Genomic DNA, 13046 nt, shown 5'->3' on the forward strand with positions numbered 1-13046 from the left:
CCCTTTTCGCATTCTCTCTCAGGTCCAAGATGGATGGCAGCGGTGAAAGCAGATACAGTCAGTCAGATATAGAAGCTGACAACCACAAATCTCTAATGCAGAAAAAAATATTAAATTCAAACAGCACATGCATGGCCTTTCCACTTCTGCTATAGGATTACATATGCATTTAAAAAAACAAAACCCACCAGTTCCTCTTGTGCCCCACACAAGCCATTCACAAGAAAAAGAAGCCACTGAGCTGATACAGGAAAGCCACAAATACCTTTAGAAAATCCACATTCCTTTGAAAAGTCCTGTTCTGTCCACTGCAAAAGGCAAAGGTGAGCCTACTTTCCCTGGAAGAAAATTATTTCGGTGTGTTAGACTCCAACTTTAAAAAGCGAATATTCAACCTGCTTTTGGAAATTCTGCTCTTGGCTTCTCGTATTGGGATGAACATGCGCAACGTCACACCCAGCTGAATAACTGCCTCTTGGTGCTACCTACAATCATCCTTACAAAACCAGGAGGCATTTAAAATGGAAATTCAAGCACAGCCTTATCTGTCCCAGGCCATGCTGCCGTAACACGCATGATGGATCTTTTTTCCACCACTGACAGAGTGATTTAGCAAGTTACAAAGCAAAAAGAGAAGAAAATCAGGATTTATGTACATTTCCTTCCAGTCAAGACTCTGGTTAGCACTCCCTGGGCACCCCTCTCCCCATCACCACAGCCTGGCTGCTGCCTCCAGCCCCCAGCCAGTGGCTTTGGCCAGGAGCATCGCTGGGGGGGGACAGGACTGCCCCCACCCCAGCAAACCCCTCGGGGAGCGGTGCTGGAGACATTCGTGCAATGTAACAGCAAAATCCTTCCCGCAGCATCCCCCCGAGTTTGGGGGCATCCCCAAAGGCGCCTGGGTGTAGCACCCAGCACATGTCACAGCCACCCCAGAGGGACACAGGCACGGGTGCTTGTGCGAGACGCTCACAGCGGGAAGCAACTACTTTATTCCTCCAGTTGAGCCAAATGGGTGCTTTTGCTCACAGACTTTTAGGGTGCTACTGCTAACAGGAAAAAGGCAGAGGCAGTGGCTCCATGGACATTAAAGAGAAGAAACAGCACATAAACTAAAACACTCAACACAAAGCCAGCTTTTTTTATTATTACTTTTTTAAAACAGTACGCAGAGTTTCTTATCAGACAGATGGGTATAAAGCTATTGCAGATGACCACCACATCAAAAAGCAGAACTGAAGCTGTCTCTGATGAGACACGATGGGTGGTCCTTTCCCCCTGCTGCCCTGGGGAGCAGTGAGCCCCCGGGGGCTCCTTCATCACCATGGGGCTGCCAGCAAGGGAGGGGGGGCTGCCTGCACCCTGCCCAGCACGCCCTGGTGCTCTCCGCAAGCCCTTCCCCAGCCCAAGCTCATACCAGCTTACTGCTTCATCAGTCTCTTTGCCCTCTCTATTTGAGGTCAGGTCAGTCAATTGGGGAGTAAGTTCTGCTGTTGCAACGATTCCGCGGGGACATTAGGTAGGGAACTGGTTTCTTGTTAGCTCCTGTTTCATTATTGGAACTGTTAATGAAGTACAAACTCTGAGGTCCAAATTCTGCTTCAAGCTATACATTCTGCTCGTACTTATAGATAATTGCATTAGTTAAGTAAATCTATACTTTGAAAAGTGGCTGTGAAAATGGCAGTATGAGCTTGCATAGCTGTCTCAGCGATGTTCAAAGGCAAATCTCTGTTAAGAACTGAAATGACAGATTTTCTTGTTTTCACTCCTGCAAACTGAGTCTAGCTTTAATATTGAAGCACGAAAGAACTGTCTGCACACACACACATCTTCACTGTCTCAGTGGTTCCATGAAATGCTTGTAAGACCAGCGGCCAAACGTTACAGCTTTCTGCACTCCTTGCACGCGTTACAAATGCAAACAGCAACCCAGCCACGGCCTCCCCTCTGAAACACCGACGAAGCTCTCCACCTGGCTGTTTGCACACCCGCCTTTTTGCCGCTTCCAAGGTGCCAGCCCTCACCAAATCAGCGAGGTAAATCTCCCAGGAGATGTGGGGTTTGCAAACACTTACAACAAAGGAGGCTCAGCTTGCTTTGTGCTGAACATGTGAATTAGTGCCCCTGGCAGTTTTTCCAAGCCTAGGTCCAGCCCAGCATCAAGTTATGGATCACAAAGGAACCATCTGAGAGCAGCGTATTTTCCCTCTGAGAACTACCATGATGATCTCTTATTTTCAATATTAACATGCCACAGGGCATCCTGCTATGAGAGCAGAGTTTCCTGCTGTACTGTTGTACAGGGAGCATCTCTTCTGGTTTGCTGGAAGCAGGTCAGCAGGAGGAGGTCTCCTGTACGGTAAGGTAACAAGAGCATTTAGAGGAACACAATTAGCTCATGCATATTCCATAGCATAAAGTTATCTAAAAAGATGGCACTGTGCATCGGCAAATGGCTTCCCTAAGCCGGTTTCCTCCCCACCATCTCCCACTACGAGAAGTCTCCTTATTCATTCATTTGCCTGTGGCTGTGCATCTGCTCAAGAGCTGCCTTATTTTTGCCATCAGCATCTCTCTGAAGTGGTCACCCATTAAGAAATAAAAAACGGGATTAATGGCACTGTTTAAAAACGCAATAGGTCTTGTGATGGTATAAATGGTGTTGATGGTGCCCTGCATGCACACAGAGATGTTCAAGGCTGGTATTCGGGAAGCCAGTCGGACATTGCGCATTATGTGATAGGGAGTAAAGAGCACAGAGAAGATCACCACCGTGAGGATGACTAAATTGAGAGGTTTTTCAAGTGTCAGGAGAGAACTGAGTTGCTCACTCCTGTCTTTAAGAAAAAGAACCATCTTCACATAGAAGCAGCACATGATCAAGAGAGGGATGAGGAACCCAAAGACAGTCAGGAACATGCTATAGATGAGGCTTTTCATGGGGTGTCCAGAACTTGCATAATCAAGACACTTGTAATTATTGGCAAGCGTTACAGGCTCCAGGAAATATATCAATGGCAACAGTTCCAGTACCACCCCGATCCATATGGCAACAGACACAATAAGGGCAGTCTTCCTCTTCTGTAGAAAATGGTCTCTGAAAGGGTGTTTTATGAGCATGTATCGGTCAATACTGATAGCGGTGAGGAAAAGGATGCTGCTATACAGGTTCACATGCAGCAGGAATCTGTTGCTGTGGCACAAGATGTTCTCCTTTGCCCACTGATGTCTGGAGTAGCTGTTCACAAGTACTGGAAGAGTACACAGAAATAGTAAATCTGACAGTGATAAATTTAACAGGTAGATGTTGCCACTTTTCCAGTTTTTCAGGCAGAAAATATAGCCAAACACAACAATGGTGTTTCCAATGAAGCCTAAAATGAACTCAAGGCTGTACATGGTGGAAAGATAATATTTTTTGAGGACTCCGTTCATCAGCAAACAGGAATCTGTCTCATTCACAGCCTGGAAAGTCAACAGGGAAAAAAAATAAACATCAAAAATTAGCAAAAGATCATTGCATGGCTATTTCTATACTGTTGCTGTAATAGATGAATCTGGCGTGCAGTTTCCTTACAGCTAACACGGTAAGTAGATACTCAAACTCAGAGAATACCTCTCATGCACACATGATTTCTACTTTCAGCTGTTGACCAGAGTTACTGAGCAAGATGAAAACTTGCATGAGCAAAAACCTGCGTGAGGAGTTTGAAGTAAGAGCAGGACCTGAAGCACCTGCCATGACATGCTGTTTGGCAGTACCAGAGGCTGGGAAAGTGAAACATGCCTGTCACCGCTTTGTCACAGCTCTTACTAGAAGTCATCTGCCTACCTGTTACCCAACTCCGGTCCCATGGTCCCTTCACTCATCACTAAAGCAGAAGTCCCCTGTCAAGACTGATAAAGGATGAACTCATTAGCAGCCATACAGCCACGCTCTGACAGCATTACTCAGAATTCATTAAGTCAGGAGAGGAATTAATCGAACCATTTCGTCATGCACTTTGTAGGGTTTTGCTGGTAACTCGGTACCAGGATTGCGTGTAAAGCATTGTCAAGATGAAGCACGTATCCTGTGCATCACAGCAGATGTGCTGGAGCACTTCTGAGCCATTCCTGCATACACAGGGCCTTTCTGCTCCTGGGGTTTTATAAGTTGCTCCTGTTTTCTATAAAAAGCCCTCCCAAGAAGGGAGGGTTCAGTTACGACTGAGACCTCGTTAACATGAAAGCGTGTGCCATCCAGGGGACAGTCCAGTCAAGATCAGGACAAAATGCCTGCAAAGCCAAATTCACAAACTTTAATTCACTTTTCTTACTAACTTCCCACAAAACGAGAACACTGTGTACGATTTACTCAGCCACAGCTTGTCCCTTCGGCTAAATCCATGCCCGTGCCCGACGGAGCACCCCACACCCAGCCCCATGGAGCAGCCACTCTCTACCGGGATGACGGTGGGTGCCAGGCTGGCAAACACATAGCTGCAGCTGCAGCAGTGCTACCAGCACCACTGCCAGCCCTCCTGCCCCGCTGTCTTGTTTGCTCCTTGGCTCCGAACAAAGAGCTTCCCCTTTTGGCCTGGAAGTAAGTAGCACAACCAATATTCTTTAAGGAGAAGAGCTTTCTAGGAAGCTGCACCAAGCATGAGTTTGCCAGAGGAGAATTTTTGCTTTATTCCTGAAGCTTGTTAAAAAAAAATGCTTTCATGCTACAGGGAAAGAAATAAGAGTAGGAGCTCAAGTGCTCGCTCCTCTCCCTCCTCAGGCAGACATGTATGTACACCCACCTGCAGGGGAACTGCAAGATAAAGCTTTTAGCGAGAGCCTTTGGTCAAAATATCAGCAGAACAATTAGAAAGCAGGGGAGAACAAAGCGTTAGAAAAAGGGGATATAGATTAAAACTGAACTCAAACTAAGTCTAAGGTCTGAAAAAGCAGCAATGTGACTGCCACAAAAACTGCTAAGGACAGTCTCCACAAATGACGTGAGAGGTTTAGGTTTCCAAAACTGCTCTGGTGTCTAGAATTTGTTAATAGGTCTCTGCCCTTAAAGCACTGTATCTTATTTTAAAGATAGATCATGAGACAGAATAAAATACAGCATATACAAAACTTCATAAAGTTGTACCCAGCAAATACCTACACTTGTACCGCGTACAGCCGGAGGCAAAAGTTACACAGCCATGAGAGCTCACCCTGGTCAGAATAACCTCACCCGCAGCACCTAGCCTAACCCTGGCTGCTCAGGCTCTCAAGAAGAAACTCAACACTAGTGAGACTTTAATTGTGGAAAACACTGCATTAGCATTAGTGCTTTAAAAACAAATAATAATTTAAAAATTACTGTATTGACAGATACATCGATTTAGGTAGTTGTTAGAAAAAGACTGATGAATCTATTTTAAAGAAGGCAGTCAGGGTAGAACAGTTAAGGGTTCATCCAGAGACAGCCCAGCTAGAGGAAGAGCAGAGTTGCCCCGAGAGCCGCGGGCTGAGCACCAGCTCGCCAGGCACAAGGACACCTTACCATGGCCAGGCCCGCGTGCTGCCCCTCCATGCCTCTGCCTCACGGACCCGCCGCACCGCACCACGCCGCCTTTTAAACCGGTTTGCATGTGGCTCAGTCACGCCTGAGTCAGGGCGAAGGCACTGTCTGTTTGGCTGCGCGGGGCAGGGGGCAGCTGTCATGGGAGGAAGGTGCCACATGATGTGCCCAGCCCCGGGGAGAAGCAAACAAGCACTTCCCCTTTGCAGAGCCGTGTTTAGGAACTGCCCGGGGAGGACAGGAGGGCTGCAGCCACGCTCCGCACCATGGGGAGCCCACAGCCAGCGCCTGCCTGGCACTGGGCTCCGATCAACCACCTCTTGTGGAACGGTCCCATGTGGGTGACACGCAGAGCCCACAGCGAGCGCGGGGCTGCCAGGGCAAAGCGCTTACCTTGTGCGGGCTGCAGCGGCCGGCGAGGCAGAGAGCCCGGCACTGCTCCCCGGGGGGTGAGGCGGAATGGGTACTGCTCTCCATTCCACCTTGCAAGAGATCCCGGAGGCTCCAGGAGGGCAAAGCTGGTGGCTTGAGCCCCGACCACACACCATCTTCCCCAGCCACAGAACAGCCTCTCCTGTGACACTCGGAGACCAACGCAAGAGATACAGCAGCTCAGTGGCACTCTATAGCTAGCAAGCCAATTCAAACAACTTATCTTAATTATATTAAACAGAGCACTGAAGAAAAGCACTTCGCTTTCATATAGTAATGCATTTCAATGCTTCAAAGCTTGCCGGTTTATTCATTGTTGCCATATAATGTAATTATCTGTTTAACTTTCAGGATAAATGTTGCTAAAATGACAGCTCCACCCCAACCAGCACACCCAAACCAGTTGGTATCAGCACAAAAACTGTTTCTTGCTTTCAAACAATACAGTGGCATTATACAAAAATGGTTAATTATACAGAAGTTGTTTCTGAATTTTACCAGCCCAATGAAATCATAATTTTAAAAAGGTAAATCAGAAAACAAACAGATGTTGAAACTGCCCACTAGTTTAGCAGTGCTGTGGGCCATGTCGATGCTTCCCATGGAGCAGCTCTGGTTTTGTGAGAGCTGAGAGCTCTGACAGCTAAACTCAACAAAACATGCAAAACCAACTAAAGGAATAACCAAGGGTTTCCATTATGCCTGAAATAAGTCTTTTAGGTCTGCAGATCTTTTGCCACAGCTACAGGAGGGATTTTGGTTTCCTAACTGTGATCAGCAGTAAGTTGGCCTGAGCTTTAACAGGGCAACAAGTTCCATGTCTGTGTCCAGTGGGGAGACAGCTACCAAGGTACACAGAACTGTATGGAAACTGAAGGCAGCAACCACTTCATTTCTGTACCAGTATCACGATACGTGCCATAAAAAATCCAAAATGGAATGGAATGGGCACTGATAATGTGAAGCAAGTCATCATACGTGATTGGTGATGGAAGTTCATGGCAGATGAAGCACTGTGACACAACTGAATACGTGTGTGCAGAAAGCTCACAGTAAATGAGCCACTAAAATGAGATGTCCTTCAACGGCCAAGTAAAGCCTAAGTAAAGGTAAGACATTACATTAACCCATCATTTTAGAGCGCTACTTTATGTCAGTAATGATTTTTAAGGAAAACGAACAAATTAACTGATTATAAATCACCACAGCTTTCACACAACTGTATTACAAACCTTGGATTCTTTCAAGGAGGCCTGGTAGGTTACACCGGGGAGTGATGCTTGAAGCCCTGGATGAAGGGCATCTAGTAGTCACAGTATATCTGGATTTTCAAAAAGCCTTTGATGAGGTTCCACCTACGCAGATTCATGAAGAAATCCGTTTACTCTGTGGGTTTTCCTCGGTAAGTCCTGGAAACCCCCGTGGGCACCAATTCCACCCCCTAACCCGCTCCTATGAACACACAAGTCCTGGGGCGTGTGCCGGTGTGCCCAGCACACTGTGGCACTTAACAACCCCAAAATGGTGCTTACAGTCATTTTGGATCTTCCTTCTCTGGAATCAGCTGCCACCGACAGGTGGGAGGGGAGCCAGGCTGGCGCCAGCCAGCCACGCTGGCTGCCGGGGACTACGGTGGGGCACGGCAGGGGTGGGAGGTCAGCCGGTGGGCTTCAGCCCTACCTTCATTCTGTGAGAAAGGTTCAGATCCAGTTTCTTTGTCAAATGAATCAAAACTTCTGCTTTTATAATAGTCACAGAATTCTTACCATGATATTTTTTACATACTGTATTTTAATATTATGATTAGATATAACAAGATCGCTAATAATTCACACTTCATGTGAACAATTGCCAACATGTACATAAGTGCCAACACATACATGATGCCTCATGGCGCATCACTGACTCACCTGAGCGCTGAGAAGAGCCAGCCCCACCGGCCCTCTGGGGACTCGTGAGCTCTTCCAATAAGCACACACGCCAATGGTACGTTACTGGGAGCTAGATTATTCCTGTTTCACTCCTAGCAAATGCTGCTCCCCATACAGGTTCAGAGACAAATGCAAAACACAATGATTAGAATTCTCCCTGCAGCTTTTTTTATTTACACAATTTCTGGTACTTTCTAGGCACATCATGAATGGTCGCTCAGAACAAACTGGAAGCATTCAAAGCAATCAAATGAAGTTAGGTAGCATTATGCTAGAGTACACCTCATGCAGTTCAATGATAATTAAAGGCTGTTTCTTTTTCCTCCTATAAAAACAATGAAAAACAACCAAATTTTGGCTCAGAGGAAAGGATGGTGAGCAGACAGCAATGTGTTTTTGCAACTTTTTTTCCCCTCTTGGCTCCATCTCCTCTACTGACCTGTTGCTCAAGACAGAAGCTTGGACCTCTTCAAAATACCGAGGCCAACTCCTACAACATGCATTGGAAGAGCAAAGGTGCTTTTGGAACAGATGGATCTCCTGTGCTCTTGGTCCTGTGCCTGCCCCAAAGACCACGGCAGTGACCAGCTGTGGGACAGCCACATGCCAGGGTAACTACTGCTCCTGAACATATGTTACTGGGAAGCAATAACCCCCACAGAGTGCTTTTCTCTCAAAACACTACACACCTATCATCCCTGTGTGAGATTAGTTTCCAGCTGCCTGCATCCTTGATGGACCGTTTATTTACAAATGAATTCATAAGCAACTGATGGTCTTTTCTGACACACCAGGCTTTAGGAAAGCACCAACATTCCTATTCAGTTCTCTGCTCCAGGTTGTGGTAGATGCTTATTTTATTAAAAAACAACTACATGCAAACAACCGTCCACAGCATCCAATAAAACCAACATCTACAGTGAAAATAGCATTGTGTGGTCAGAATTACCGGGGTGCATGCTTTGCCTTTCCAGAGCACCTGAGACCTGTGTTTGCCAGATAAGGTCTCCAGCACAAGTAATAAAGAAACTTTAATTACACCATGTTGACACACCTCGCAAGTCTCTAAACACTTGGGAAGCTGGTGAGGTTTTCCAGTCTTTGACTGAAAGGCAGAGGGATTTACTTTTCAAAACAAATTGTGCTTGTGAAAGATGTTGCTCTGCTTGGCAGCAGCTCACAGAGTCACACTGCGCCCCGTGGGGTTGACTTGGGAAACCTGTTGCTCTCCATATCTGCTAACTGAGCCTTCAATCACACAGGGGGGTTTAAAGGGTGTTTTGAGGAATACAAGGTCTCTCATCTATAGCTATGTTGAAAGAACAAGTTAATACAAGTTGCAAAGTCAGCACTGGGGCATTTACATTTGCTATGCAAGTCTAACCTTCCAGAACAGATTTCGGATCAGAAGTGAGAAGACACAATTATGGGACGGGAGCACACCAGAGAGGCAGGGGTGGAAAGCACAGTTGCTCTGAGGGTGCATTAAAAGCCAGGTGAGCAGGACAGCAAGTGCCTGCAGGCAAGCTGCGGCATCCCATGGGGAGCCTTCATGCAGCAGCGAGCATCCCTGGAGTGCGTCAGCAGCGCAGGGATGGAGGAAACAGGAGCAGCAGGAAGCGGCCTCAGCCACTGCACACAATTTGCTGGTCCTGGGTACATGCCCATAGGGACTCATCAGGAGGGAAATCCATCCCAGACCTGGGAACCCTCATTCCCACAGCACTCCAGTTACACGCTTTTTTGTTACACACAACTGCTTTTTCAAGGAACGCAGCCAGAAGTCTCTTCACTGAGAAACACCCTAATGCAGCCACCGTCTGTTCAAACAGCCCCTAACAACCACAGAACTTCTTTGCGCTGTTTTGATAGATGTCTATAGTATTTCTCAAGCAAGCTGTTGAAACTGTGCCACCCAGATTTAATCCTGCAGCTCCCAGGCAATATGAAGCAAGTTTGCAAAAAAATAGGCATTTAGGCTGGGAGACAAGGGCAGGCTATGGCTGTAAATTAATGCATTGCTGTTAAATTCATTGGGTGCTTTAGCAACGTGCAGGCTTTAAAGAAGAAATGCAACGGAGTCAGGCACGTTTGTTGTCATTAAATACCCATTAGTCAATTTACATTAGACTGAGGCCAATTAAACAAGTAATGCATATTTAATGATTTTTTTATAACGCATTTGCATTTGACTGATTGGAATGAGTCATTACGGTTGACCTTGAGTGAGGTGCGGTGCCCTTCCTGAGGAGCCTTTTGAACAGGGGATGTGTAGCTCCACCCAGGGTTCGCCCCTGTGAGCAAAATGGAACATGGGAATGTTCTTTTAGGTTATCAATTTTTACTAGGAGAAATTAGTTACACCTTGCCCTGGCCACTGTGAACCGGTAGAGGAGCACTTTGCAGCGACAGCAGCAGCACAAACAGGTCAGCAGCACCCACCGCTGCTGCACACCAGCCCAGACAGCACTGGGCAGAGTCTGTACAGCTGGTTACCATAAATGCTGTTTCTGCTCTTGGTACAAAGAAAGGACAGAATCAAATATTTACTTTTTTTTATCTGTGGCTTGCTTACATTAGCCCAACAGTACCCGATTTCCCTGTGCTCCAGAATAAATACGCCCCATCTCTCCCCTCCTTAAGTCCCCAAGCCAAAGCCATTGTGTTTAGACTCTGGTGTTTGTTCATCAGCTCACTCCCAGAAAAACCATCTGTGCTTTCCACGCCTCTAGCTCTCTCCGAGGAAGGGCCCACAGCACTTCCCACCCCAACTGATCTGTTAACTAGGGACATCCATAGGGTGCCTCGGGTATTTGAGGCGCTAAAAGCAGCACACACCCCGGCAGCCTCACTTCAGCCCCCCCGCCGTGTTCCCCCTGAAGGCACGTGGCAGCAGGACCCCGGCTCCAGGCTGAGCTCGGCTGGTGCCCTGCGGCTGAACATCCCCCTCAGCTGACCCCCAGGGACAGGAGCCAGGGGACAAGCGGGCACTGAGGGGCCATTGCCCCCACAAGCACGAGGAGCTGCCACCGACAGCAGCATGGCGTTTCAGTAGCTGCGCTACCACTTTCCAGCTGCAGGCTGGGACAGACCCTCGGAAGCCCCCAGCCTGGGGCCAAGCTCTTGGCTCAGCTCCTCCTGCTGCAGCAGCCTCAGAGAAGTCTCCCACCCTCCAACAGCTCCCGCAGCTCGGCTGGGCAGGCTCACCGGTAAGGAATACCCAGACCAAATGGTCCCCGCAGCAGCTGCTGCCAGGCCAGCCAGGCACCCCGCAGTGTGCTGGGAGCAGTGGGCAGCGCCAGGCACCCCAGCGCTGGCTGTGCCACTGGGCCCAGGGCTCCTGCCCCGCCTGAGCCTGCAAAGCCGAGACAAGACAGAACCGCTTTAGGGGTTCAGCTTTAAGGGGAGCCTGTGCAACTGCTTCTATGAAGCGCTTAGTGAAAACAGTGAATATGCTGAGCAGCACCAGTGCGACTGGGCCTTAAACTGGATTTGTCAACAGGGAATAGCTTAATCAACAGTTCCAAAAAAATACTAGAAACAAACCCTATTTGCCAAGTTGTGGGGTTTGGGGGTGTTTTTGGTTTGTTGGTGTGTTGGGTTTTTTTTGAACTAGTACAGTACTTCAACAAAAAGTTACGGACTCTTAAAAAAAACCTGGTAATGGGGGAAACCCTAACTGGAGGTGACTCTATCTCTGCCTCCACTCACTCACAAGTGGGAATTCCATTTTCCCTGCATACTTCTACCACTGCATCCATTTTATACATGCCTCTCCCCCATCAGGCTGCTCCTGTCTAAGGCACACCGTGATAATGGGCAAGGCTGAGCTTTGCCTTTTACTATCAAACACCAAATTTCACTTCGGTTTCTACCGGGAGATGGAACAAAGCCTTCCCTTGGGGGGGCTTTTACTGTTTTCTGCTCTGGATAAACACGTTGCTTGCTGCAGCTTCAGCCTCTCCTGTCAGGGACACTGACGTTGCAATTTTCTCAGTCTCATTTTGTGCCTTACCAAGCATTTCAACTCAAAAAGTCTATTTTTGGAACCTAATCAAAAGCATATACAGTCCAATCAATCATGAATCCATATTTAGGTGCTGGTGGTTAAAAGACATTTACCTCTTGTTCCAAGCAGAGCCCTGTAAGAACATGCAGGGGGCGCTTGGTTACACTGTTAGCATTTTTGCTTAGAAGGTAAGTTTTGCTACTACCTTACAGGCATAAAACGTTTCTAAAGGTAAGAAAGATCATATCTCCATGTGTCTTTCACCCTGTTCCTCTCACTGCCAGTATCTCCACTGCTTTATCTCCTCCAGTCCTAGCCAGATTGTCCACTATTTTAAGCATTTGCCCTTCAGGCATGGCTTCACCTCCTCTTTCACCACCTCCCCAGGCTCTCCTCAGCCACAAGCATCCCACCAGCAAGCCTGCCTTCCCTTGCCAAGCCCTTCCTAAAGCCTTCCATGGGTATTTGTCTGAAGAAATGGGGGAAATGGCAGGACCCACACCCAAAGCCCTCCCTGAGCTCTGTCCCACCGTGCTATGCCTGTGCCGGGGCAGCACAAGAGGGGCCAGCAGCCCTGCCGGGGGTGCCATGGCAGCAGGTAGCCATGCCCTTCAGACAGACCCTCACCATGGCTCTCATGGCACCAGGTACTCCCTGTGTCCCTGCCGCAGCCGATGCCCACTCTGTGACAGAGGCAATGCCGTGTCCATGGCACCATAGACAAGGAGGGTGCCCCAGGCTGGCTCCCACTGGGCTGGCATGCTCTACGCCAGCACAGGCAGAGGCTCCCGTGGTGCTTTTAGGCCACCCAGGCTGCCCTGGCCAGTATGTGCCCAGCTTTTCTGTCTGCTGGGAACAACCACCATCGTCCTGCTTGTCTTGATGGTCCTTGTGACCAACTGAGTGATGGGCGAGCTCTCCCCAGCATCCAGACTAGTGCCACTTCATCAGCGATGCCCCGGTGCCCCCAAGGCAGGTCAAGCTCTACTGTGTTCACATTAACGGTAACAGCAGAAGTAAAACAGCGTCTCCCTGTGCTTGGCCCGGAGTGTTTGCAATAGCTACTGCATGTGAAGTCAGCTGGTTCTTCCTTTCCAATAAATGGGGCACTTGAGTGGTAAAAAGT

The 13046-nt window shown here is 48.1% G+C and overlaps 2 protein-coding genes across 3 annotated transcripts in view; both read right to left on the bottom strand.

The window, feature by feature from the left end:
- Positions 1–13046, bottom strand: part of LOC102058242 (arylacetamide deacetylase) — a 74498-nt gene that overhangs the window by 51639 nt on the left and 9813 nt on the right. The window lies entirely within an intron of this gene.
- On the bottom strand, positions 1122–12916 carry SUCNR1 (succinate receptor 1). 2 transcript variants are annotated; one of them, XM_027798351.2, is made up of 2 exons: positions 5942–12916; positions 1122–3468 (listed from the first exon to the last, which is right to left on the bottom strand). In XM_027798351.2, the coding sequence occupies exons 1-2, from the start codon at positions 6023–6025 to the stop codon at positions 2518–2520; spliced, it is 1035 nt and encodes a 344-aa protein (XP_027654152.2). In that variant the 5' UTR covers positions 6026–12916; the 3' UTR covers positions 1122–2517. The 2 variants fall into 2 exon arrangements, with proteins under 2 accessions (XP_027654152.2, XP_055579482.1); XM_055723507.1 differs by lacking the exon at positions 5942–12916 and adding an exon at positions 5531–5668.

This window comes from Falco cherrug, chromosome 11, assembly GCF_023634085.1.
Source record: "Falco cherrug isolate bFalChe1 chromosome 11, bFalChe1.pri, whole genome shotgun sequence".
NCBI lineage: Eukaryota > Metazoa > Chordata > Aves > Falconiformes > Falconidae > Falco > Falco cherrug.